This window comes from Lagopus muta, chromosome 18 (genome assembly GCF_023343835.1).
Source record: "Lagopus muta isolate bLagMut1 chromosome 18, bLagMut1 primary, whole genome shotgun sequence".
Taxonomy (NCBI): Eukaryota; Metazoa; Chordata; class Aves; order Galliformes; family Phasianidae; genus Lagopus; species Lagopus muta.
This window is the reverse complement of record NC_064450.1, coordinates 10704863-10729626: the sequence shown is the minus strand read 5'-3', so window position 1 is coordinate 10729626 and position 24764 is coordinate 10704863. Positions and strand designations below refer to the sequence as shown.

At 42.4% G+C, this 24764-nt stretch overlaps 2 protein-coding genes across 8 annotated transcripts in view; one reads left to right on the top strand and one right to left on the bottom strand.

Annotated features, from left to right (window-relative positions):
* TMEM94 (transmembrane protein 94) overlaps positions 1 to 8139 on the bottom strand; it is a 47555-nt gene extending 39416 nt beyond the window's left edge. Inside the window, exons 1-2 of the mRNA XM_048965105.1 lie at positions 8006 to 8139; positions 89 to 215 (exon numbers count right to left, since the gene is read on the bottom strand). Of these exons, the coding sequence (XP_048821062.1) occupies positions 89 to 112 (24 nt within the window). The 5' untranslated portion in view covers positions 113 to 215; positions 8006 to 8139. The remainder of the gene's footprint in view (positions 1 to 88; positions 216 to 8005) is intronic.
* GRB2 (growth factor receptor bound protein 2) overlaps positions 7795 to 24764 on the top strand; it is a 47619-nt gene continuing 30649 nt past the window's right edge. For 2 of the 7 annotated variants that reach the window (XM_048965127.1, XM_048965121.1), the window contains exons 1-2: positions 8475 to 8585; positions 20409 to 20650. In XM_048965127.1, the coding sequence (XP_048821084.1) occupies positions 20573 to 20650 (78 nt within the window). In that variant the 5' untranslated portion in view covers positions 8475 to 8585; positions 20409 to 20572. Of the gene's footprint in view, positions 7820 to 8302; positions 8325 to 8474; positions 8586 to 16522; positions 16639 to 16713; positions 16907 to 19341; positions 19404 to 20408; positions 20651 to 24764 lie in introns of those variants that run through there. The other 5 variants (XM_048965123.1, XM_048965124.1, XM_048965126.1 and 2 more) reach the window with 5 other exon arrangements.

Sequence of the window (24764 nt, the reverse complement as noted above, 5' to 3'; positions counted from 1 at the left end):
ACACAACAACACCAAGTGGTCAGTCTTGGCTCAAAATAATGAAAGACTCAACGTTTAGGTTAGGCATGATTCTTATCAGGACACCTACCTGACACTTCTCTTTGAGGTCCATGGCTACGCAATTCTGTAAGCATGTCCAGTAAGAGAGGATTGCTTTTCAGGGAAGAATGTCTCCTAGGTAGAGATGAGCTTGGTTATATTTACCACATCACCATCTGTGGAAATAGAAGGGGAAGCAGTTAATTTCCCAATATCACTGCCTTTAGGACAAGAAAGTAATCGAAGTCACATAATTCAAATGGTTTTTTAAAAGGAGAACTGGGGATTGGAAAAGTGCTTTCGACAGTACAGCATCTCCCTCTTTACACAGAATTGATCCCATTTAACTGGAAACAGGAGATGAATTAAGTTCTCTGTGCCTCAGGGTGAGAGCATTGCTGAAGCCCTGACAGACTGTCAGGCAAGTCCCCAGAAAAAGCTGACCAGACTCTGGATTCTGCCAGGTGTTGGAGCAAGCTGCTACCCATAGCTATTTGTCTTGCTTTTCTTATCAACTGGGAGCTTTATCCAGCTAAGCTCTAATGAAGCCTGCAGTAATGATTCTTCTATTTGCAGAAAAGCATTCCCAATCTTTGATAGAGTTACGCTGCTAGTAACTAGACCATTTTTATTGTAGCACATGGGAACTCCAGCAGAATTAAAGCAGAATTGACTCTAGCTGAAGGAAGCAGCTCTGGAGCTCCCAACTTTTTCTAGACAATATGCTCCTTGATCTCCCATAGCACGCCTCTCCATGGGGAGAATTTATAGCAGCATTCCAGTACCTGAAGGGGGCCTACAGAAAATCTCAGGAGGGACTTTTTGTAATGGCACGTACAACATGAAAATTGGAAATAGCTTTGAACTGGAAGAGTATAGATTTAGACCACATATTAGAAAGAAACTCTTTATTGTGATGGTGGTGAGACACTGGAACAGAATGTCTCACCAGAGATTGCCCAGAGATGTTGTGGATGCTCCCTGCCTGGAAGCGTTCAAAAAATCTTCCAGGCTGGATGGGGCTTTGAGCAACCTCATCTAGCACGAGGTGCCCCTGCTCCCATAGCAAAAGGGATTGGAACTAGATGATCTTAAGGGTTCCTTCAACCCATCCATCCTATGATTCTATGACATGATTCTACAATACTTTCTGAATACTGTGGTGCTACATAATTTCCAGGAAAATAAAAGGCATCCAAAGCTTACTCAGAAGGCCACTACTGCCATGCTGAAGTTAGATATAAATATCCTCTCTTGCAGGCAAGTACTGCCCCTGCATTCTGGGAAGCAGCAAGTATTTAGTATTCTGCTTATCAAAGAACTGCTTACAGTACAGAAACTAATGTCTGCAAGTGCAGTTTTCTATCTGCCATCTGCCACAAGTCTGGACTCTGCTCTACTCTGTTCTGTGACTCTTGTCAATATGCACACATCAAGGGAACAGAGCTATTTTCAGGCACACTGTATCCCAGTCAGGCCAATCAGCAACTGCAAAGAGAGGATCAGATAAAGTTACAGGAGCAAAGCTGACAAAGAGTGCTGGGAGTTGGAAGGAGGAAAACACAACTCTGCATGTTTGCACGCAGCAGCTTAGAGCATCAGTATCCCATTTTTAACTTGAGCATCATTTCTATATAAGGCAAGGCAAGATGAGATGATTTTAAGATGGAGAAGATGGCCACTAACAATGAGAGGGCTAAGAAATAAATCCAGGATTCTTTTTTTTACCCCATCCCCAGCAGAAGATTCATTAGATCTACCAAGGGGTTTGTGTGCCTTGTCCTTACACATTCAAACAAAAAATTACATGCCTGTCTTTCTCTCTGGATCTGCACTTCAGAATCATAATTATCAGTGACATGACCAGGCAACTGGGAAGCCACAGGCACAACAGCAGAGCAAGTAAAACCATCTTCAGCTGTTTGTTCTTGGTGCTGTATCGCTAGCAGCAGTAGGGGCCATGCAGGGAGACAATTGGGCAGGAGGCAGGATTTGCTACACTACAGCAAATGACATTCTGATTTAAGCACCAAACTGAAACGTGATCTTGAATGCAAAGCACGCCATTCCTTAAAGTTCAAGGCACATCATTTGCATGCTTACGAATACCACCCTGAAGTCCTTCAGTGCTAGGAAGCAGCATACAAAGCACAAGTGCTAAAAAGGAAAGACTAGTTAGAAAGATAATTCTTATCTAGATAAAATCAAAACCTGTTAAAATGAGCGATATACTAAGAGCTTGTAAAAGCAATCAGAGCAATGCATGCTTCATCATCACATGTGCTCAGGGCTTCTCCAAAATTAGCTTCAGGTCAAGTGATGCTAAAGAAGACAAACCATAGTGAGAAATATCTTTCCTAAATTTCTACACTAGAATTGGTATTGAAGCCATGTAAACTGTGACTTGCAAGCTTTCTTTCAAATACGTACTTGACCAGAATAAATATTCTCCAAGGTTGTTTGCAAATGCCATAGCAACTAAAACCTCATACGCATCACAGAGGTCTTGCAAACACCCAGAAAATGGCTTCACACAATAAGGAGCTGAAGCAGTTTATGCATTCTGCAGGCAATGAACAGTGTACAGCTGTGCAGAGATGTGCATTCATTCACTCTAACTCTCCACTACAGACACTTGGAAAAAAAAGCACATTCGAGGAGTCTTTAGGGAGAAAAGCAAATCGACTTAATTTTCCCCACAGCATTCAATCACTGATTCTCTAGAACAGACTATAAAATATGGTGGGGAAACTGAACACATCTTCATGTTCAGTGAAACTTTCAAAAATGAATTTCTCAATAACAGAATTCCAATCCATCATCAAGAACAGAAACAAGAGGGAACCTATAATAATCAAAAAAGCAGCTGCCTTAGGAAAACATGGCTTAGATAGAGCCCATTGTTTTGCTATCAGCAGAAACATATGGACTTCCTACTCATGAGGAGCTGATGTCTGTCTGCTAATTTGCAACACTGGCACATTTGCTGGCATATGGGTTCTCAGAGATGCATAAAGTGATAGTGTCAACTGATGTGAGACCCACTGAGAACACAGAAGGGAGCTGGCAGCAACACTTCTTGGCTTCAGTATTGGCTTGCAAAAAAATAACAACTTGTAAAAATTTGGACCAGCTAAACATTCTTTGCCTCAATAACCTCATATTACTGATACGGATATACATATCTGCATCAGAGAGAAACTGTGAAGTAAGCGTATGAGTATTTGTAAGGTGAATCCTCTAAATTGGTGTTGTATATGTGCTAAGTATTATCAACTCAGTAGTGGCCAAACGTCTCATTTGTACATGGCTGTGTACATGGCACCTTGCTAGGTGACAGGAAGTAGAGAGAGATCTATTCTACCTTGACTCAGGAGCAAGGTTAAACTTGAAATTCACTTTAAAATTTGTCTTCCAACTGAAAGTATGCTTTTGGAGAGATAGTACTTGCTGAGAACTTTCAAAAGGAAAAAAGATCTCAGACTCCTTCCCTATTTCTTCAGTGCAAAGAACTTGTTCATTAGACTTGTTCCAAAGAATGTTGGTGTCTTAAAGCAAGAGCTGAGCTACAAGGAAGGAGTAGGGAAGGAAGGCATAGCTTTGGCACACCAGTCTTTATCTCAAGTAAATATCCTCAGTGAGAGTACCAATTTACTTGAAAGATAAGATGGGTAAAACAAAATGCTACATAACTGAAAGAACACCTTTTTTCCTTTTTTCTCTGGTGACTTGATAAGCAATTAACAGATCTGATCAAAAGAACGATCAAAGTAGTTTAGTCTACCTTGCTCTACCCACAGTAGTTGATGCCACCCCAAGCTGAGGAACAAAATATCTGAAAGAGTTTAATTATCTTCGTTTTTCTTTCTTGGGAAGAATAGATTTTAAAGAAGAGCGTATGGGAACTGCTGAATCACGGCCTGAACCTCTGACTGACTGCCTGAGGCAAGCACTAAGTCAGCCATGGGAGCACAGGTGAAGGCAATTCACCTGTGCTGCTGGAAAGGGTGGAGCCTGGCTGCACTCTCCTACACTCATTTAAGAGCTGACTGCCGGTAGGAAAGGATCTCTTCCGGCAGATCTCTCTTTTGGAGTTTTACAGTGAGCCCAGGATAAGGGTAAGCTCTCTATCTGTTCTCTTCTTGGAATAGTAACCTGCTTAGCCAAACTCTCTTGTTTATTTCATAATTAACATCTGTATATTCATTGATTATACAAAGAGTATTTACAATTAAAGGACTGAAATTGAAAAATGCAACCAAAAAAAAAGTTGTGAGGGCCTCTCCAGCTTCTGCAGAGTGATGATGTCATCTGCTTTGTGGTATGGTATCTTAAATGGCAACTAAAACATTTTACAGCAAATGTATGAAGAATTCACTGCAAAACTGATAGCTGTCATTCATCGTGACAATGGTTATTACAGTAAGCAGGATTTTATAACAACCTCAATCAAACAAACACTTAAACGACTGAAAACTGCAAAGACACAGCAGCCCAAAATAAAATTAAAAAGACCACGTTGTATCTATAGGCTCTTCAAGCAAACTTTTTGCTGATGTACACTGACTCACAGAGAAAAGCATAGCTTTTTCTCTTAATTTCACTTTATAAATAAGACTGTATAACTGCTCACAGTAAATCTAAGTAAAAAAAGTTCTTACACCAGTGTTTGTCATTTGGAGACATTTAACTGTAGGCAAATTGTTACAAGTCACAAACTGAACTGGAGATTGAGCACCTGGTGAAGGTGTGTAGCTGGCCTAGGGAGTGCAGGCAATGTGTACCTGTGCTTCCCCTGTGACCAGAAGGGTTGGACCCAGGGGCCAGCTACTGAAGGGAAGATATCACAGAATCACCTGGGTTGGAAGGGACCCCAAGGATCATGTAGTTCCAACCCCCCTGCCTAGCAGGGCCACCAAACATACACATTCAGATCAGGTTGCCCAGGACCCCGTCCAACCTGGCCTTAAACACGTCCAAGGACGGGGCATCCACAACCTCCCTGGGCAGCCCGTTCCAGGGCCTAACCGCTCTCCTAGTAAAGAACTTCCCCCTAACATCCAACCTAAATCTTCCCTCCTTCAACTTAAAACCATTTCCCCTAGTCCTGCTGTTGTCAGCCCTTTTGAAGAGTTTACTCCCCTCCTGGGTGTAGGTTCCCTTCAGGTACTGATAGGCTGCAATGAGGTCACCCCGCAGCCTTCTATTCTCCAGGCTGAACAAGCCCAACTCCCTCAGCCTGTCCTCATAGGGGAGGTGCTCCAGCCCCCTGATCATCTTAGTCGCCCTCCTCTGGACCCTTTCCAAAACTTCTATGTCTTTCTTGTACTGAGGGCTCCACACCTGGACACAGTACTCCAGATGGGGCCTCACAAGAGCCGAGTAGAGAGGGACAATCACCTCCCTGTCCCTGCTGGCCACCCCTCTCCTGATGGAGCCCAGGATCCCATTTGCCTTTCGAGCTGCCAGAGCGCACTGCTGGCTCATATTCAGTCTCTCGTCCATCAGGACCCCCAGGTCCTTCTCTGCCGAGCTGCTCTCAAGGACCGCTCCTCCCAGCCTGTACAGGTGCCTGGGGTTCTTCCGGCCCAAATGCAAAACCTTGCACTTTGCCGTGTTGAACCTCATCAGGTTCACCTGAGCCCAGCCCTCCAGCCTGTCGAGGTCCCTCTGAATGGCATCCCTTCCTTCCACCGTATCAACTGCACCACTCAGCTTGGTGTCGTCAGCAAACTTGCTGAGGGTGCACTCAATTCCCTCATCGATGTCATTAATAAAGATGTTAAAGAGCACCGGTCCCAAGACAGACCCTTGGGGGACACCACTTGTTACCGGCCTCCACCTGGACATAGAGCCATTGACCACTACCCTCTGTCTGCGGCCTTTCAACCAATTGCTTATCCATCGGGTCGTCCACCCATCAAATCCACTTCCCTCCAATTTGGAGATGAGGATGTGGTGGGGGACCATGTCAAAGGCCTTGCTCAGGTCCAGGTAAATGACATCGGTCGCCTTCCCTTCATCCACCAATGCCGTCACTCCATATATATCTTTTATATCTTTTAGATAGATATCTTTTAGACCAGTCTATTTTCTGGGAAGGAATGCTGCATAGCTAGAGAGCTCATTCACCAGCTGGGTGAGTTCCATTCTTCTTTCTGTATATGACTATTGGTCTACCTGTGAATACTTTATCTGGTGTTGCTAAAAAGCTGTTGGAAGAAATGCTGTTTCTTTGAAAGTAGAACATTAACAAACAGCATAGTGGTAAGAATGTTTTCTGAGAATTCCCCCAAAATAAGCACAGCATCTGAAGGCTGTTAGGGTGATCACGTGCATACGTTCATTCAAACAAAATACTACTCTTAAGTGGAAAATGCACTGTTCAGTTCAATAGACTTTTGTATTTTACTATTTTCATGAGTTCCACTAAAATCTTATGATGAATAACTGTGTCTAGAATCATGGTAGTAAGCTAACTTGTTCTACTATGACTAGAGAACAGAAAAGTTGTGTGTGGCTCACTAGCAAATTTTTTTCCACTGTTCACTTACGAGTATTCTGGACAGAGATCCCAAGTGCTCCATGAGGTACAAGTGGTCCCATATATAATTACAGGTGTTAAAAATCCAAATGTGACAAACCAAACTCTGTTCTACAGGTAGGACGGTGATGCTCACACCCTAGGCAGGCCTCTGTTTTTGGACAACCCTACCAAAGGACTTGTCTTCTGGCCAATCCCCTATGGCTCACAGCAAGCTTCACCAGTCACGGGGGTATATAAGCGCTCACTTCTAGGGTGGCTCTTGTTTGAGCAGTTTGATCTTAGCAGTGTTTGCTGTGTCTTCTAGCAGCTAGTCTGACAAAAATGTATCTGAAACAGGGGTGACATCCAAGAAATACAAATTTCAACAGTTAAAGATGTAATATGAAGACTAAATGGAAAAGTTTAGTTTTCTAGGTTCTGCTTGTGTTGCCAATATTTGTTCCTGGGACCTAGGCTAAAGCTGCTAATATTTTAATCTTCTCATCAGATAAAATGTTGGCAATACACTTATTCAAAGTGTTCGAGTTAAAAGTATGTGTTGATGTGCTTGAATAGAAGATGACAGAGGAAAAGTACTAACCGAAAGAGCACAAGATGCCTGTATAAAGCCAGCAGCACGTATGTCTGTATTATACAGATTTCTTAAAATGTGACTCCTATGCTTTCCAGGTTATTTAAATTCTGCTCCATTTGAACAAGATGTGTACTTTAACATAGTACAGTAGCTGCTAATAGTTTGTTTACACTGTAACTTGTTTTTAAGGAACCTGGAATGTAAATGTTATTGCATCTTCTTGTGCATACTGTGCTGTCCACTCTGAACTTGATTTCTACAATTACTGTAAGAAATAATAGGATTTCAAGTAATTTTGCCATGGGCTTCATCTTTTTTGAAAGTATGTGTGTGGGAAGCTCTACTACTTGGAGCTGCTTCAGGAGAATAGATGGATAATGCTGGGTCCGTGCACTGCCGGTCTGGTAACTTTAGGTGCTGATAAGACTCAGTTAGTTATCAAGTACGAGCCGATTATCAGACGTGAGCCCCGACGCGGAGCAGCGGCTGGCCGCCCCGCGGTGAGGGTGGGCACTGAAGCGCTTCCTTCCGTACGGGTGGGCCCGGCTGCAGCCCCACCTGCGAGAGGAGCGCACAGCCGGGTATGCCTTAGAACTACCACGTGCCGGAGCTTTCTGCGATTTGTTTCTTTCTCTCCCATCTCCTTCATAAGCCGCTAGGTAACGCTCCTCTGAGGGGAACGGTGCTGCGCGGGAGCCTCCGGCCCGAGCTTTGGGGAGAGCTTTCCTCGGGCCTCCCGACAGGGCCGGGGCTAAGGGGGAATCCCAGCTGCGGGAGCGCGGGCCCTCCCGAACTCGCTCCACGGCGGGACGGAGCCCAGCCGCCGCCGCTCGGCCTGTACTCACCAGCCGCACCGGGCCGCCTCAGCGGGGAAGCCGCTCGCCCTCCTGGCCTCCCCCAGCGCCGCCGGGGCCGCCATCAGGGTCACTGGCAAAGCGGGCCGCCACGGCGCTGGGGACCCGCGGTGGCGTTTCGAGGCTGCCTCAAGAAGCGGGTACCTGATTGGTGGGATCCCGCGCTGTCGGCCGTACGCCGTTCTCTGATTGGTGAGATCAGAGTGGCGCGCGAAGCCAAGAGGACGCTCTGGCGGCGGGTCACCCTGAGGCGCGGCGGCTGAGCCCCGAGCGCCGGGCTCCCTCAGCGGGACAACAGCCCGTCTGCCCCGTGAGTGTCGGAGGGAGGGTGCTGATCTCCCACTGCGGAAGCTGCTTATGTCGTAGGGCGACCGACCGAATGGAAGTGCGGAAGGGGCCGTGAGGCAGCGAGCGCACGGGCGCGTGGAGCCGGTAATCTGAGGAGAAATCTGAACCGTTGCTCAATCCGGAAAGGAAATCGGGTGTGAGGCAGAGACGGCTCACTCTGCCTTTGCCTGCGGAGTTTGGGTTCTGTCTTCTGAATGCATGGTGGAGCAGCTAAACTGGAAAGGTTTATGTTCTGTCTTTATTCCCTTCCTGTAATTCGGCGCTCATATATCCAGGTTGTGATGTGCCGCTCCCATATGAGATTTCTCTACAGAAGTGTGATGTTCATTGGCGTGCTGAAGTGCAGATGCCACACTCTAGTGGAATTGTGTACGTTACTGTGTAAAAGCACAAACAAAGAGCTCTGCGCTGTTTTGCCTGCAATTACGTTTTGGGTGAGAAAGTGGGATTTAAGAGTGTGCTCTCTGCACCTTTGACATAATCTGAACTGAATGTACATTTGATTTTAGGAGTTCTATAGTATTGTTTGCAGCTCTTTTAAATACCTTATAAGGCTTAGTAAGAAGAAGATGACTGTGGAACTCTGGGCTTTCCTGAGCTTCTGGTTACTCAGAACAGTCTCCTAGAACCAGAAAAGAAAAATGGAACTCCAGTACACATGAGTGACACTGTAAGCCTTTACAGTTCCTTAAAAGGGAATAGTGGCAGGTCTAGGGGATTTTCTACTGTAGTTTAGACACAGTATGGGGAAGGGGATAAGTGATTTACTGGAGTTGTAGTAACATGAGATCATGAGTTGGGCTTAGTGCTGTGTGAGCATCTTGTTCCTCTTCAAGTTGTTTCTCCACCACCACAATAAAATAGTTAATTAGTAAAATGCTTTAAAGAAAAGGTTACAGTAAAGAATCTTGAACAGATTCTGGATTACTTGGTTCTAAACGCAGGTTCCCTGCAGGTCTCAAGCAGGCCACTAATAAATGCTGCTTTTTCTCACTGTTGTGTTCTGAATAGAACTTCCCCTGCAGTTGTGGATGCTAATAGATGGGATACTTAATCTGTGTCTTTATTTGCTCCTTGGTAAACTTGATCTAACTGTTCATCTCAGAGTGATTTAAAAACCTCGTGTTTGTAGAGCATGTTGAATTTAAGTGAAAAACATTATCAAAACACAGTATTACAAGGATGCTTGGAGGAGTAGAAATACCCTTGAATTAGTGTTGCTAGGAGATGCAGAAATAGAAAAGGTGACCCATTGAACAAGCTCTCATGATTTCTAGTACTTGATAGTAAAGGGAAAACTGAACAGCAAAATGCTGTTGAATACTTGAGATAAAATAACCTGGTACTATTTTTTTCAAATCTGAGATATTTGGCTTAAAGACTTTTTTTTCTGTAAGAGAATGCTCTGTTCATCTTACATTAAGTAATCATCCTCTCATTTTGTGTTACAGAATTGTGAATGAATGTTCTAAAGGTATCCAAGATTATTTCTGGATCTTTATGGTATTGTAGTATTCCAGGATGGAAAGTTCAGATGGGTCAGTTTTGCCTGCAAATTAGGATTATTTTCCACACTTGCTTCAAAATGAATATTAAAACTATTCTTTGGGTGCTTTGTTCCACATCCTTGTGCCTCTTGCAATTGTGGAACTGTTTCACTATGCAAAGGCCTCAATATTGTTTCGGTAGGAATTGAATTTAAAGAAATGAAATAGTTAATGCAAACCCTTGTGTGCGCTCTGAAAATCCTTGTGTCTTCAGTGCAGGGATATGATGTCTCCTCTTGGGGCCACAACATATGGACAGAGACGTCCTGTGCAGTAATCTTGTGCTTCTGAATGAATTGCAGCCTCTGGCAAATCCAAGGGAGCTACTTAGCCTCCCTGTATTTGCATTTCAGTCAGTCCTCATCAGTGTGCTGTTTTGTGTAGAGCAGATGTGAGAATTTGAGTAGGAGCACTTCGAAGCAGGTACTGTATGTGGAGGGGAAAAAACTATGCTTTCTCTAAATTAAGCTCTTTAAAAGGTGTTGAAGTTGCATATAACTTTAATCAATGTGATGAGCAGCATTTCTGAATGGTTGTGCAAAATAAAAATTAAATCAGTGAATTTCTTGGTATTGTTTAGAAGAAGCAATTGCTGTATGACTTCCTTTTCCCTGTCCCTTCCCCCAGCACCTTTGATGCCAGATGCTAGGATTTAACTGTATTTCTAGTACTTGTATAGCTATAAGGAATTAAAAAGAGGAAATTGATACAAAACCTGTTCGAGTCTTAAATATTTAAAAGCAGTAGTTGACCAACACCTCTTCAAAAGCTCAAGGGAAGACAGTATTTCATTTTAGCCAAATGATGTTGCTTTCCAGCTTGTGTTTAATATGTAGGGAAGCTGTACATAACTCAGTGTTTTTTAACAAAAAAGTGGGTTATTCCTCTAAAGAACATGATTCACCCTTTTATTAATGAACATCTTTGTTTTTCTTTCTGACTGAAAAGTAATTAGCTTGGAATTGTCAGTTGTCTTGAAAATGATAGGTGACTAAATTGGGAGCAGGAAGAAAGCAGAAGGCTTTTTTTTTTTTTTTTTTTTTTTTAAACTGAGGGAGATAGCACACTGTAGCTGGATCTGTTTTTTTCCCTTTTACAGACTTCTGTCAGAGCTTAAGCAGCTCCAGGTGATCCCAGCCAACTTGAATTTCTTAATGCCTGCAGTGGCTATCACTGTTCTCAGGTATAGTGGCGTTTCCTCCATAGTAATTTTTATAGGTCTTGCTCTGTCTTCTGTATGTGACTGTGGTGATGCATGGTGTAGAAGAAAATCTGCTTTTATTATATTTTTCCTTGTTCTCTGAGCTTTATTGTAAGACTCATGAGCAATTGTTTTGGCCCAGTTCTATTTTAGCTAGTTCTGAGCCTAAGCTAATTTTTCTTTCTGTTCAGTTAAAGTCCAAGCAGTCCATGTTTGTCTTGTTGGGGATTAAGCTGCTTCACAGTTTTACTCATTACAGATCTGAAGAGTACTTGTGAAGTGTTCAGGCAGATCAGCTGTCCTGTCTGCATCTCCAGTAGTGACACTTATCTACTGCACTTAGATTCACAGAAACAATTGCAGTAATGTCAGTGTATGTGAGAAAGTCAGAGCAGAACATTAGGATGGTTTCTAAACAGGGAGGAGTAGTTGATAGTTACAAGAAGGCTCACAAGTCAAGAGCCATCAATTCTGTTCCCAGTGCTGTTGAACAGTGTGGCATCAGTTTGTGGTATGATTTCTAGTGAACTTATCTGTAGAAGATGGATATTTATATTTGTTGCATCTACAGCTAACAGCTGCCAACTGCAATGAAACTAAGTCTTTTGTATGTAGCAAACTAGTTAGTTGTCCACTCCATTCACTTATCTGCTCTCAAGAAAAAGACGCAGAAAAAACACTTGGACAGATCAAATTCTTTTGTGATCAGATTCTCTTGTTAGCACTGCCTCTCAGTGTTGCAGATACAGGTGTGGGGGGGAGGGGGGGGGGGAAGGGGGGAGTAGACCAGAAACCTAGTTCCTAAGGTTTTTAAGGAACTGTGGTAATACTAGTTAAATGCGGTAGATCCACCAATGGACCAAGCTTGTTTGGTAATCATTTTAATACTTCTATCTGTAAGTAGTATCTGCAAATCTATTTTGTGTACAGATTTCAGACTATAGCCTAGATGCTAGGCTCTTTCAATGTATTTGGTCTTTCTAGAGTAGGTCATTTGCTTTATCATGTGAGGCACACTTGTTTAAGCAACTTCAGCTCTGGGACACCTTATCATCTAGTAAATGGAGTAGTTGAGGGTTTTGTGGTCATTTTCCCAGGCTTGATTTTTCATAACTGAGGCCACCATGGATTGGTGTGAGGTGGTGTTGCTCTTGCAACAGATCCCCCTCCCAGCATTCTCTCCTTGCTGTACTTACATTCCTAGCATTCCTCTATTAGCTGCACCCTGTTCCTCTGAGATGTATAGGAAATCAATTCTCCCACAGTTGCCAGAACAGTATTTTGGTATTATGTTTTCAGCTTGCTGGAAAACTGATCAGGGCCTTCTTGAGTTGTGTAAGGCTATTCTGCATTCTAGTTAGCAGATTACTTGGATTGTTTTCAATAGGAGAAAGCCTTCTGTCTGGGTTCATACATCAGGTTGTTTTTATACAACTACAGTCATACAAAGCATGCTATGTGAACTGCAGTGATATAATGCAGAATTGTGATATGAAGCTTTAGCCATCTGAAGGTGAGCTGAGCTAGCCAGAGTATTGCTTTCAAAAACTAACAAAACACTGCAGTTTTTTGAAGTCAGGAAATGTGTTGGAGGAAGAAAGGTACATATTAGCAATGTGTTTAATTTTCTGTGCCCGAAGCAGTTTTTAACCAAAAAAAAAAAAATACTGAAGACAGTTACTAACATTCATAGTTATTGGCCATTGTTTACTGTACTGTAGCTCTTGATAGCAGCTCTCTATGAGGAGAATGAGGCTGGGAACAAATTTCGAGACTGCAGAAAGGACATTGATGCTCTTTGGAGAGCTCTAACAGTGGAGTCCTCTTTGTGGTTTAGAAGACAGCCTGAAATACAAAATGCAAGTTTAAGCTATGTTATCTTAAATAAAGTTTGTTTTCAAAAGCTTGTTGAAAAGGTGATAAGTCAGTGAATCATAAGTACAAGGAAGCTAGGTGTTCATCAAGGCTGAAGATTTCCTCTGCTAGAATCAGACAATTATATCCCAATTTAATTCCCATTTCATTTCTGATACTGACAGTATCTAAACTACTCAGATGATTTTTTTTTTTTTTCTCTCGATTGATTAGAAGCCTTAAAGAATTTGTCTCATGAAACTTCCCATCAACTTAACAAGGATGAATTAAAGCACTGCAGACAAAGGATTATGTGCTTTGTTTTCTAGCAAAGCTTGGATTTTCCTTGATGTAGCCTCTGCCCTTCTGAAAGGGATGACTGCTTACTGGGCCCTTACTGTTTTGCACTGTCACTAGAGAGGTTCTGCTGTAGTTATCTTTATTGACGAATGCATGTAGAACTTGGAGACCACTCTAGCTCTGTTCTTTCCATTAAAGCTGATAATTTCTTTGGCAACGAAGAGAATGGATACGATTTAAAGCTACAGCAAATATTTTCAAATTATGAACCCTTGGTAAGTTCAGTAGCTCTCTTGCTTGAGGAATAGGCCTCTGAGCTCCAATTCAAGCTATGATGCTTAGTTTTCAAACCTGCCTTTGAAGTCGTATGTGCTGATGCCCTCAGCAAGCGGGAGCGAGAGGTCATGTTTTTACTCCTTTGAATGAGAAGAAACAGTCCAGAAATCTTCCTGGTTTATATTTAGATTCTTGCATTGGCTCTACAAGGAAGTACACTTGCAGCATCCAGTAGCACTATGATAGTAACAAAAATATAAATTTGTATACTGTGTCTAAATATATGCCAGAGCTGCTTGTCTGGTGGAGTATTATGTTAAGATGTACACCAAGGTCATGATTTGCTGTGACAGAAAGTAGCTTCTAGATGACATGCAACGTAAGTTCTGAGTTCTAAGGTAGAAGTTTATGTGAATTCCATTGCAAAGACGCAGACATTAATGTAGCTTAGGTTAAAAGTGGTGTCAAAATATCATTAAGGCTTGTGTTCAATAACTAATATTAACATGACTGCTGTTACAAGTATTAAACCTCATGTCATCAGTAAAGTTGTATTAATACAGCATATACCAAGCAGTAATTTTAACTGTAATTTAAATAAAAAATTAAAATTACCTTTAAAAAATGTAATTAAAGTTTTAGATGGCTAGTAGTGCAAAAATAAAGCTTTAAATCTATTAATAGCAAAAAAAAAATCATACATTGATTTCTGTAGGCTGCTTTGAGGTCTTTAAGAAAAGATCCTGAAGAAGTGTCAGGCACAAAGTTTTATCTTAAAACTTAAAATACTCAGAACTACTCTCAGATTTTTATCACCACAAATGGTCATAGAAGATTCATGCTATTCCTGGACCACAACATTATTTGAAATTGATCCTCTAGCAAAACATCTCTTTCACTCTAGCTTACAGCTGTGCTGGTATTTCAGCTCTTGCTGCAGTGAAGCTGCACTGGTATTTGTACAATAAGTTGTACACTTTAAAGTGACTTGCAATGAGGGTGAACAACCGACCTTAATTGATCTGTAGACAAGTATATCTCTATTAGGAGCATTTTTCTATACACTTTGATCTCTGCTATTTCTGAAGTCTGTTGCTTATCTGGTCCTGTAGGACTGCCCTTTTAAAGTCAGGCAGCTACAGCCTCTTAAAGTAGCCATTGTTCATCTGGTAGCTGCTAGCCATATCTGGTTTTTCAAGTCCAGTGAAAAGTGCCTGCTGTAACTTTGCTGTGAATGTTATTTAACTTATAGAGGGCTTATTAAGAAGTTCTAAATCTTCCCTTTGAAGTCAAATGTGAAACCAGAGAATCTAGCTCTGTGCTAGCAGTGGGGACTTCAGACATCTTAGAAACTGGCTCTGATTTCAGCAGTCTGTGTCATCCTAGGTAAATTACTTTTGCATCCTCAGAAAGAATGTCTGAAACATTCGTAACATCCTTAACTCCCGAAGCTCTTTTTCTCTACCCTTTCCAATTTTTGATTGAAGTATTAGAAGAATTCATATGTTCCCCTAATGTCCAAATCTGGTAAGAAATTAGAATTATAATCCCTTAAATACCATGCTACTAGGATGAGAAAACATTTTTCTAAGGGTTTAAACCACAAATTTCATACTAAAATGAAGTTTTAAAAAAAAACACAGAAAAACCAACCCTCTCAAGAATCCTCATCAAGCTGCTTAAACACTTAGATTGAAAATGTTACCAGTGTTTGCAGAGCATGGTTTATAAGGAGAGTTGTATGAAGTAACAGTATATATTTTGATGTTCTTATCTTGGTGTGGACAAAACCGTGAATCCCCTTTCAGGGGAATTGAAGGAATTGAACCAGTTTGGTGTTTGTTTTGTTTTTGTTTTTTTAAGGAGGACTTAACTGAAGGCTGAGAATATACAACTGTCATAAAACAAAATATCACTTCTGTACTCTGAACTGAGATGTAGTCAGACTTCAGTCAGAATAATCCTGAATTTAGATGAGCCCAGGTGTGAGCTCTGCACTTTGTTACATGCTATGCCTAGACTCCACATTCCCAATCTCAGCTTCTTTTCAGAGGGCGAGGAATGATTTCTGCAAAATGAGCAGGAGAGAACCCTCTATAGTTTGCTTGTGGGCTGGTCATTGCTTGTTTTGGGAAACTGGCAAGCGGATGTATTGTATAATTGGCTCCTTTTCGGATTGGTAGTGTAAAGCCTCTGTTTCAGAAATAGCTTTTCTCTCTAGAGCATGAGGAAATATTCTCTATGCAGTTGCTTCATTGATGAATTGAGTATTGCAATTACAGTCTCTTAGAGCTAAAAGAATTGTAAGAGGGCCATATAATTAAACCTTAGAATGAGCTGCATGCTCAGTCTAGGTTCTGCCCTCTGCACACATTTTAATGCATTGTTTTTCAGCATGGGTGCCTCAGCAGAGCTCGGCATAGATGGTTATAGAGCACCAAGTGTGCAGCTCTGCATCCTCTCAGTTCCAACACAGGCTGAGGAGCACAGCATTCATGCTGGCATGTAATTTTCCCTAGCAGTAACTTTCCAAATGCACTTCATGTTACACACCATGCAGTTAGGCCTCCCTGTCTTCCAGAATAGCAGAGGCACAGATAAAGGAGGCATATATCTTGGAGAGAAGAAGGAGGGGGGGGAAAAAAAAGAAAAAAAAAAAAACCGAGTGGTTTTACGTCGGAATTCCCGCAGCCACGGTTTCCTCCTTTTCATGGGGATAACGAATGTATTACGAATGCCGCTCGTTTCCCTAAGGACGGCTCGATGCCTCGGCCCACGAGGCTACACCCACGTGGCTCTCCTCACGGAGCCCAGTCCCGGCACCCGTCCGTATGAGCTGCGCATGCGCGAAGGCCGCTGCCTGTCTTCCACGAGGGACGTGGGTGCGCAGGCGCCGCATCCGCAGCGGGCGGAGCACCGAGTGGCTGACAGGGCCGCTCTCGCGAGAGTTGGTGAGGGGACGGCGGCGGCCGCGGCGGAGCAGGCGGAGGGGGAACCGCGGGACGGGGTTGGAGCTTGGGCGGCAACCGAGGCGGCGCTGGAGGGGCGAGCAGGCGGCGAGAAACCTCGGGCGGGGCGGCGGCCCCCAGCGCTGCGTGGTGAGTGCGGGGGGGGGGGAGGGGCGGGGCGGATCGGCGCCGCGCCGCCGATTTTTTTCCCCCCCGTCCTCAACCCCCTCCGGTGATGGGAAGGCTTTTCCAGGCCTGGCTTCCCGGCTTGCTGAGAGGACGCTGAGCGCTGGCGGAGGGCGGCCCTCTCTATCGTGGCTTGCGCTCCCTGGGGGCTCCGCTTCTCTCCGTGCTCCACGGTGCGCTCCGCAGTGCCGAGGCTGCGGGCCCGAGTCCGAGAGGCGGTGCGTGCTTCTAGGTGAGGCTCTGGCTGGCTGGGCGGCCTGGGCCGGGAGAGGTGGAACCAGATCCTGTGTTGTCTGCTGGAAGGAGTTTGGTCAGGTGCTGCTGTCCCTAGAGGTCTTCAAGGGCAAGTTGGATGGGGCCCTGAGCAGCCTCCTGGTCTAGTTTTAAATGTGGAGATTGGTTGCCCTGAATGTGGCAGGGAGGTTGGAGATTCATGATCCTTGAGGTCCCTTCCAACCCTGGCTATTCTGCGATTCTGCTTGGGTCCCCAGCTGGCCTGAGAGCTGGGTCTGGGGGTGTGTCTGTGGGGGTGTGTGCACGAGGGGAAGGCTCTTGGGATATGTTTTAAACCTTCCATAAAGGGGTTCTGTAGCTTTAGGTCTTTTCCAAAGGTTGAAAGGTTGTGAGGTTGTGACTAGCCCGTAGGCAGGTTAGCATCAATACTTTTCTTTCTTCTAAACCTTTTGGGTCGAGCTTTAAATGTGAGTTTCTAAGATAGCGGTTTTTTCCTTAGCTTTTTCTTTCTCTTCTGAACTTCCTGCTTTGAGGTTCAGGGTTGGTTTTGTGCAGTTGGCCCTAACTTGGCAATACAGTTTCAAGTAACCTATGGAGGACATGGATACAGCCTTACTAACTCACAACTTCTGTCCTCAAATAGTGTTCTCTTTCATGACATAAGAGAAAGTTTTATGAAATATACTTCATAACTGGGAGAATAATTTGTAGATCAAATACAGCGTTTAGGGAAGTTTGTTCCTTGTTCTAAAAGTTATTAAATGTTTTCTGTCAAGGGCTGAAATTTGAAGGATTGAAGGATTGTTAATCTTCAAATGCAATGTCGTTTGTAATCCGGTTCTGCACAAGTGTTGTACATTGAGAATTTATGCCCAAAATGGTCATTGAGTTGTTGTAATCTCTCATGATTGAGTCATGTAGTGTTTAAAGTATTTCATAATACCAGAGAAGCTTACAGTATTTGAACTTTCTTTATACAATCTAAAATAAGAAAGTGAGAATAAATTTCTGCTAAGCTAATTTTTTTTTTTTACTCAATGAAATGATTTGATCTGATAAATATCTGTGCTTTTTACTGTACATAGTTTTGTACTGATATCAGGACTTGTCCTCTGACAATACGTACTTAAGGAAGGTGAAATGTATTAAGCTATGAGGTATTGAGTGCCGAGTGAATATCATTTATTATCCTTTGTGTTCTGGCTTGTATATGTTTAACTTCTGTTTTACCTGGTTAGTTTGTTTTGTTATATTGTGTTAATTTGAAATCTTAAGTGCAGAGCACTGATTCTTCTTTCTATTCTTTTGTTTAGAGCTGACACTTAACATCTCTGCATGTCTTCCTGATGATGTATCCACATGTTTTTCTTTCCAATACCCTTAGTAATGTTTTGTCCTCTAACAGCTGATGAGGCTTAGACTCTGATTCTTTGCAAAATCTACTGAATCCGTTTTCTTCCTTCCCTCACTTTATCTGTTTTATACTGTTTTACTCCTCTCCATATCAGACTCCAGAGGAATAGTAAAATGAGAAAAATTAAAAGCTCTTACCTGCTATTAAAAAAAAAAAGCTATTTGTAGGAGCAGTGTAAGAGGCCTATGTTACCTACATGTTTTTTGAAATATCACTTAAAAAGATCATGAGAATTGTTTCCTGTTGGCTGCAGTGATGAGGTTTCTATTTATAATTACTTGTATTCCTTCCTGATCTGCAGCACTGTATTGCAAATAAAAGTTTGCTGTTAGCTGCATCTGCAGCCTTTTCTTCCTCTTCCCTTTTTTTTTTTTTTTTTTTTTTTTTTTTTTTTTTTTTTTTTTTTTTTTTTTTTTTTTAAGAGCAAAACTCAGTAAGGCAAGAGGTGGAAAACAGTGATATTCTGAGAAATCTTAGATGATCTTACTTGAACAGCAGCTGTTAACTCTTGTAATGTGTACTCACTGTGTTCATGTTTTGACTGTGCTTATGTTCCTACCCGTCTTATCCTAGTTAAGCTTATGGAGCTAAGGTTCAGTAGTGTGCAGTGTGTCCTGTTTCACAGCAGTCTGCCAAGAGTGAATGCCTACAGCTGTACTTCCAGTGGGCAGTGACATAGCACAAGACACTTTCACAGTAAGCTTGCTCTTTTCCCCTTATGCAGTGGATTTCTTCTAACAGTTAATAACAGTTAAAAGATCCTAAGCTTGGATACTGTACGTTTATTTCTGGTAGTTCCAATAGCACAGACAAACTGTTCAGTTGCGGTATTCGTGGCTGTTGACAGCTTTGTTAGTTTTACTGGTGTTTTGCTAGCAGTGTGTAGGAGTATGAAAGAAAGCCCCGAACTCTGTGAATGTGGAGACTTTAATGAGATGTTCTTTGGTTTTTTAAGTGTTCATTTTTATTCTGCCAGTTTACTGCAGTAGAGATCTTTGTTCTATTTTTTTTGTCTCAAGCTTCATCACTACTTATGGAGCTGAAGATTGGACAAGCATGTTCTCTGCTTCGCTGCATTCATGTAAGGCAGATTTCTTTTTTCCACAGAGGAGTTATAATGGTGCCTTTCTGAGTAACACTGCTCTTTCTGGACTGTGACAACAAAAGACTGAATTAGCAGGTGTGTGGGTGAACTGATGTTTGTAAGATCTCTTCTGTTTTGGAGAGTCACTGACAAGCATCAGCTCTCTGCTCACTCTGCATGGGATTATTTGTGATGGCTGTTAATTCACCATCTTCCTTCTTTCAGTTCTGTTACCTTCTCTGCTATCAAATGAATCTAGGCTTACATTAAATCCTCTTCTAACCTAGATTGAGGTTTATATGGAGGTTAAGGAGTTCCAGGGTGTCTGTGTATGTAATGCCAAATTTGGTGTCATCTCTTCTTTGGTGCCATAAGAGATGCTGGACTCAGCGCTGCTTTCACATGCTCCTTCTGGAGATGTTTGTTATTGTTTGACATACTTGGCTGCTCAAGACAGTAGAGCTTCAGAAAGGTTGCTTTCATGTTAGGCTGGGCCCAAACTGTTGTTTATATATAATTTTATGTCACTTTGATAGACACTCCTGTTAAGTGCTCTTACAGAGTATTATGTAAGAATATAGGACTTCTAAGATGTACAGAATTATTCGTTGGCTTGTCTATTAAAATCTATTTAAATCGGTGTAAACTGTGTGAATGGAAGAAAACGCAACGGTAACACTGTGTAAGCTGCGTCTCGAGCACGAGTTTTCCATTCGGGGATCGGAGCGCGCTGCCCTCAGCGGTTACTGTCCGCCCGCCCCGGCGCGCCCCGCACCTCGGGCCGCCGGCTCCTCTTGGTGCCACCCCCGGCCGCCGGCTGCGGGGCCCCATTGGCCGCCGGCCGTGTCACTCGGGGGAGCCGGGCCTGGGCGAGCACGGGCGGGAGGAAGCGGCTGCCGCGCCGCGCCGGGTGGAGGGAGCGGCTCTGGGCGCGGCCCCGGCCATCGATCCGGGCCACTTCCCCTAATGGCGCGGCTCTTCCTCCTCCTCTCTCTCATCTAGGGCGGATCGTCCCCTGGCCTCCCCTGTATGTGAGAGACGGGGCCGGCGCCTCGAGCGGAGCCGGACCGTGGGAGGGTTGAGCCGGGAGCCGCCGCGGGAGGAAAGGAGGCTGCGGGGAGTGCTTCCTTCCTACTGCCCGCACTGCCTGGTGCGGCAGCCCCAGCATGGAAGCCATCGCCAAATACGACTTCAAAGCTACGGCAGATGACGAGCTAAGCTTCAAACGGGGGGATATACTTAAGGTAAGTGGAGGGTAAGGGATTAGGGATTCCCGTTTTTGCCTTCCCCTCTTTGACTTCTGTCTGGTCAGTCACTTCCGGTCCATTGGACCTGGCTTTTGCTGGGGACTCAGTGGAGGATTAATAGGGTACCCTAGGGTTTCCTCAAGCCCAGGCTGGCCAGAGCAGATGCTGTTTCCTTTCTGTGTTAACCACGTCCCAGAGTTTTTCCTCCTCTCTTCTCAGACTGTGGAGTATTTGAAAACTTAGTCTGCAAATAAGCAGAAGTACAATACAGTGTACTCTGTGCTGAATTTCATTCCACAATAGATTGCCCTTTAAAGTAATCAAGATCAGTGTGGTGATCCTTTCCTTTGCCTCCTGCCAAAGATTCTGGTGTCAAGAACAGTGATTAGGTTTCTTAGTAGATAATATTTTAGCATCAGGCTGTCAAATGTTGGTGCTGAATTTTATCTTCTGGCCTGATGAATGTGAGTGAGTGGCTTTATGTTTAATGAATCTGTGCAGATGTAAGTGGATGTTTGAGTGCATTAGAGGAATTTTGATCTACAGTTCTTTCAATATATCAAAAGCTTTTGAAAACCCCTCTTTAAAGGACTTTGAGAAATAAAAGAATTTCTAAAACTTTATTTGAAATAACACAGAGAACAAGCCCAAAAATTCGGCTGTGGGGAGAGTAAAATGTAAATCTGTAGTGATTTGGCTTCAGTGAAGCATAGTTCTAAGCTTATTTCTGACTAGTAAGAGCTTTTTTTGCATCATGTAATTGAGTTTTATTCAGTCAGTGTTACACCATGATAGTATAAGATGGGCATTTCTTTCCAAGTGTGATACATTTACTATAGAAATATTTTAAGGTGCTGATTTCTAAATTGCTTTGAGTAGAGACTGCCTTGAGTAGTGCCAATTTTGCAGATGTTGGGCTGACTTTGTGCATGTTGACAAATAACTCCTGCAGACTTCAATGGGATTATTTAGCTGCTTAAAATTTTTACCAGGAAAGGGCTTGATTTAGCAGTATTTTAAGATAAGTAGGAAAAAGGTCCTCTACACGTAAACTTACACAGTTCTTTTAGAGTTGGCATTTCAGTAATAAATTATGGAATAAATTATGGCTTTGTTAGAAATGCGGTACTACTGCATGGCTGCAAAAATGCAGCCTGCCTTGAAACTGTACTTTTAAAATAATTGTATCTGCTATGTCTTTCACATCCCTGGCCCATGACGGGCCTAACATCACCTGTTAGACCTGTGTGCCTCAATTCTCATATTTACGTAATTACCATAATATTTCCTTTCGATGTTTTGAAATGTTCAGAACTGTCATAATACTAGATTTCTTCTGCGATAACTTTGTTTATTTTCTGTTTTCAGTCACTGCTGACTGCCCTCAGCTTTTGTATTTGAAGTGTGTATTTGAAGAAGAGAGTAGTTGAAGTTAACTTGCAGAAAATGCTAAATGGAAAGGAAAACAAATATAATGAAACACAATTTGTCACTTCAAATGCCTTTCAGTTTGTAGAAATTTTCATCAGGCATACCAGTTCTGTTTCTTTAGTATTATACTTGTGACTGAAAAGCCTCAGAGTATCCTATTCATGTGCCTCATGTAATTCGTTTTATTTATCAAGTCAGATCTGCTGCCCTTGAATGAGTGAATTGGAAAGAGAAATAAACTTGTAGTGCATTGAATGCTGCTATACACTTCTGTCATAAGATAGCTTTTGCTGAGGCACGTGTGTAGCTTCAAATGTCTAGGCTTCTCCAAATCTAGCTATTACCTAGCTTTAGTGATCTTGATGCAGCTTTGGAAGGCAAAGTAAATTTGATGGCATGTATAATTGATGGCAGGAAATTGTTTTGTAGAGAAATGTTATGCCTTAACCACACTAAGGAAAGAACACAATCTGTAACCCTTTATTTCCCACTCCTTAAAAGTTTGTGTTTTTCTGTTTGCATAGAGAAGGCAAAGGTGCACCCAGTCTGACTTCATCTGACTTTTTTTTTTTTTTTTTTTTAGCAGATAACTTGGCTGTGATGTCATGGTGCCACTATTGCTGAACACCAATGTATTCCGAGCTTGATTGAATAGCATTTGAACTGTTGTTATTAGTAGTCTTGTGGCAGAATTCCAAAAGTGAGTGAAGATAGTTGACCTTTGACTTGCAATTGTAAAACAGCTGAGTGAAGAGGAGAAGTGATTGGCCTTTTCTTTTGTGGGCAGTATGTCATAAAAGCTGCTTCTATGGCTTTTACATCTCTGGCAGTACGCTGGATCCTTATGCTGGTTTATTCTAAGGATTCTATAGCAGAGCATGGTGTTGCCATTCAGGAGGTAAAAACTGACAGCTTTCTTCAAGCTGCTTTAATGTTTGAAATGCTACTTGCCTTGCCTTTCCCAGAGGAAAGAAAGGTTGCTGTTTCCTTCTGTGTCCTCTGGTTACAGTACAGAGCTGCAGTTCTCAAGTTCACCATTCTTTTCATGAACTAGTGGCTGCTTCATAAAATTTGGTGTCTGGCATCCTGTCAAGTGTGTGAGGATGGCCTGTGTCATTATTAACAGCAACAGAAGTTTGAAGAATTCCTACTTGGAAGTTTTGATTACTGTTTTTCACTATGAGTAGTTAACAGTGTTCATGGTGCTTTTTCAGTCTTTTCTCAGTTCACTTGCTGTGTTTATTGAGACTTGGTAACTTCAGTTTCTATCTATATTTGTTATTCAAGCTCTGAGTACCCAAAACCTTATGTATTTCTAGCAACTTCTGGTTTTGTTGGCCTTTGTGTTAACTGGAAAGTATCCAGACCTGAAGTCTGCTGATGTTTGCTGGTGGTTTGGCAGGAGTAAAGTGGGAAGAATAGCAAAACTCAAATACAACCAGCCAAGGCCTCTCTTTCTCTGTTCTTCCTATATCCAATCTGAAGTATACAGTTTAATATGAAGCTATTCTGCTAACTATTTCTGAAATAGTAGTATGAAATAACTAACTGTATTAATGAATATCTTGAATGTTAGAGTTGTTTAAAACAAAATAAAATAGGCTGCTGCTGTTTCCTCTTTTTCCTTCTTCTTTCCCAGAGCTGGGGCATAGCTGGAAAGTGATCTTCTGAAGAAGCAAATTAGTTCCTGTTTTCAGTGGTTGTCAGCAAAATTGAAGAGTACTTACTGATTATTTTTGAATAAAATTATTTGGATGGCAGCCTTTTGTCTTTAATTTTGAGGTTTTTACTTTTGTATGACACACAAACCAGCTTTCCTGGATCCCTGGAATTCTAATTTTGATCACTGACAGCACCGTTCAGCAAAACCAGGGTTTCTTTTTCTACTCTAAATCTACACTTGACAGTTACCTCAAGGTTCTGTTCATGTGACTGTTTAACAATTGACTTATTTTTAACTCTTGCATGCTGTGTGCTACCTGAAGCCTTTTGGCCTATAAGTGTTTCAGTTTGTATATGAAATAGTTAAGTGTTAGTTCCCTAACGACACTTAAAATCTCACGCTGAGCAAAAAGGAAGCGGTGCATTGTAACAATTCATCTTGTTCTTCCAGTTTAGATTAATTCTCTGAACTACTAAAGGCAACATTAGTATGTTTTCACAATCACTGTGATACTGAACTGTTATATTATTTTAAGGTTATTATACTGATGCTGTCAGTTTTCCATATTTGCTGACTGCCTCTGAATGAAAATCTTTGCTTTTGTTAATGATTTTATTTATATATGCTGGAAGCTTTGAAAAATCAGAAGTAGTTATGGGATCATAACGATAAACTCCTTTGGTAGGGGAGGGAAAAAAAAAAAAAAAGCAATATACTTAAGGACCTGTACATAAAGGGTACCAGCAGAGTATTTGTCATCTTATGTGGACTGATCACAGAATCACAGAATTGTAGGGGTTGGAAGGGACCTCCAGAGATCATCGAGTCCAACCCCCCTGCCAAAGCAGGTTCCCTACAGCAGGTCGCACAGGTAGGCATCCAGGCAGGTCTTGAACATCTCCAGAGAAGGAGACTCCACCACCTCCCTGGGCAGCCTGTTCCAGTGCTCCGTCACCCTCACTGTAAAGAAGTTCTTGCGCATGTTTGTGTGGAACTTCCTATGCTGCAGTTAAATTC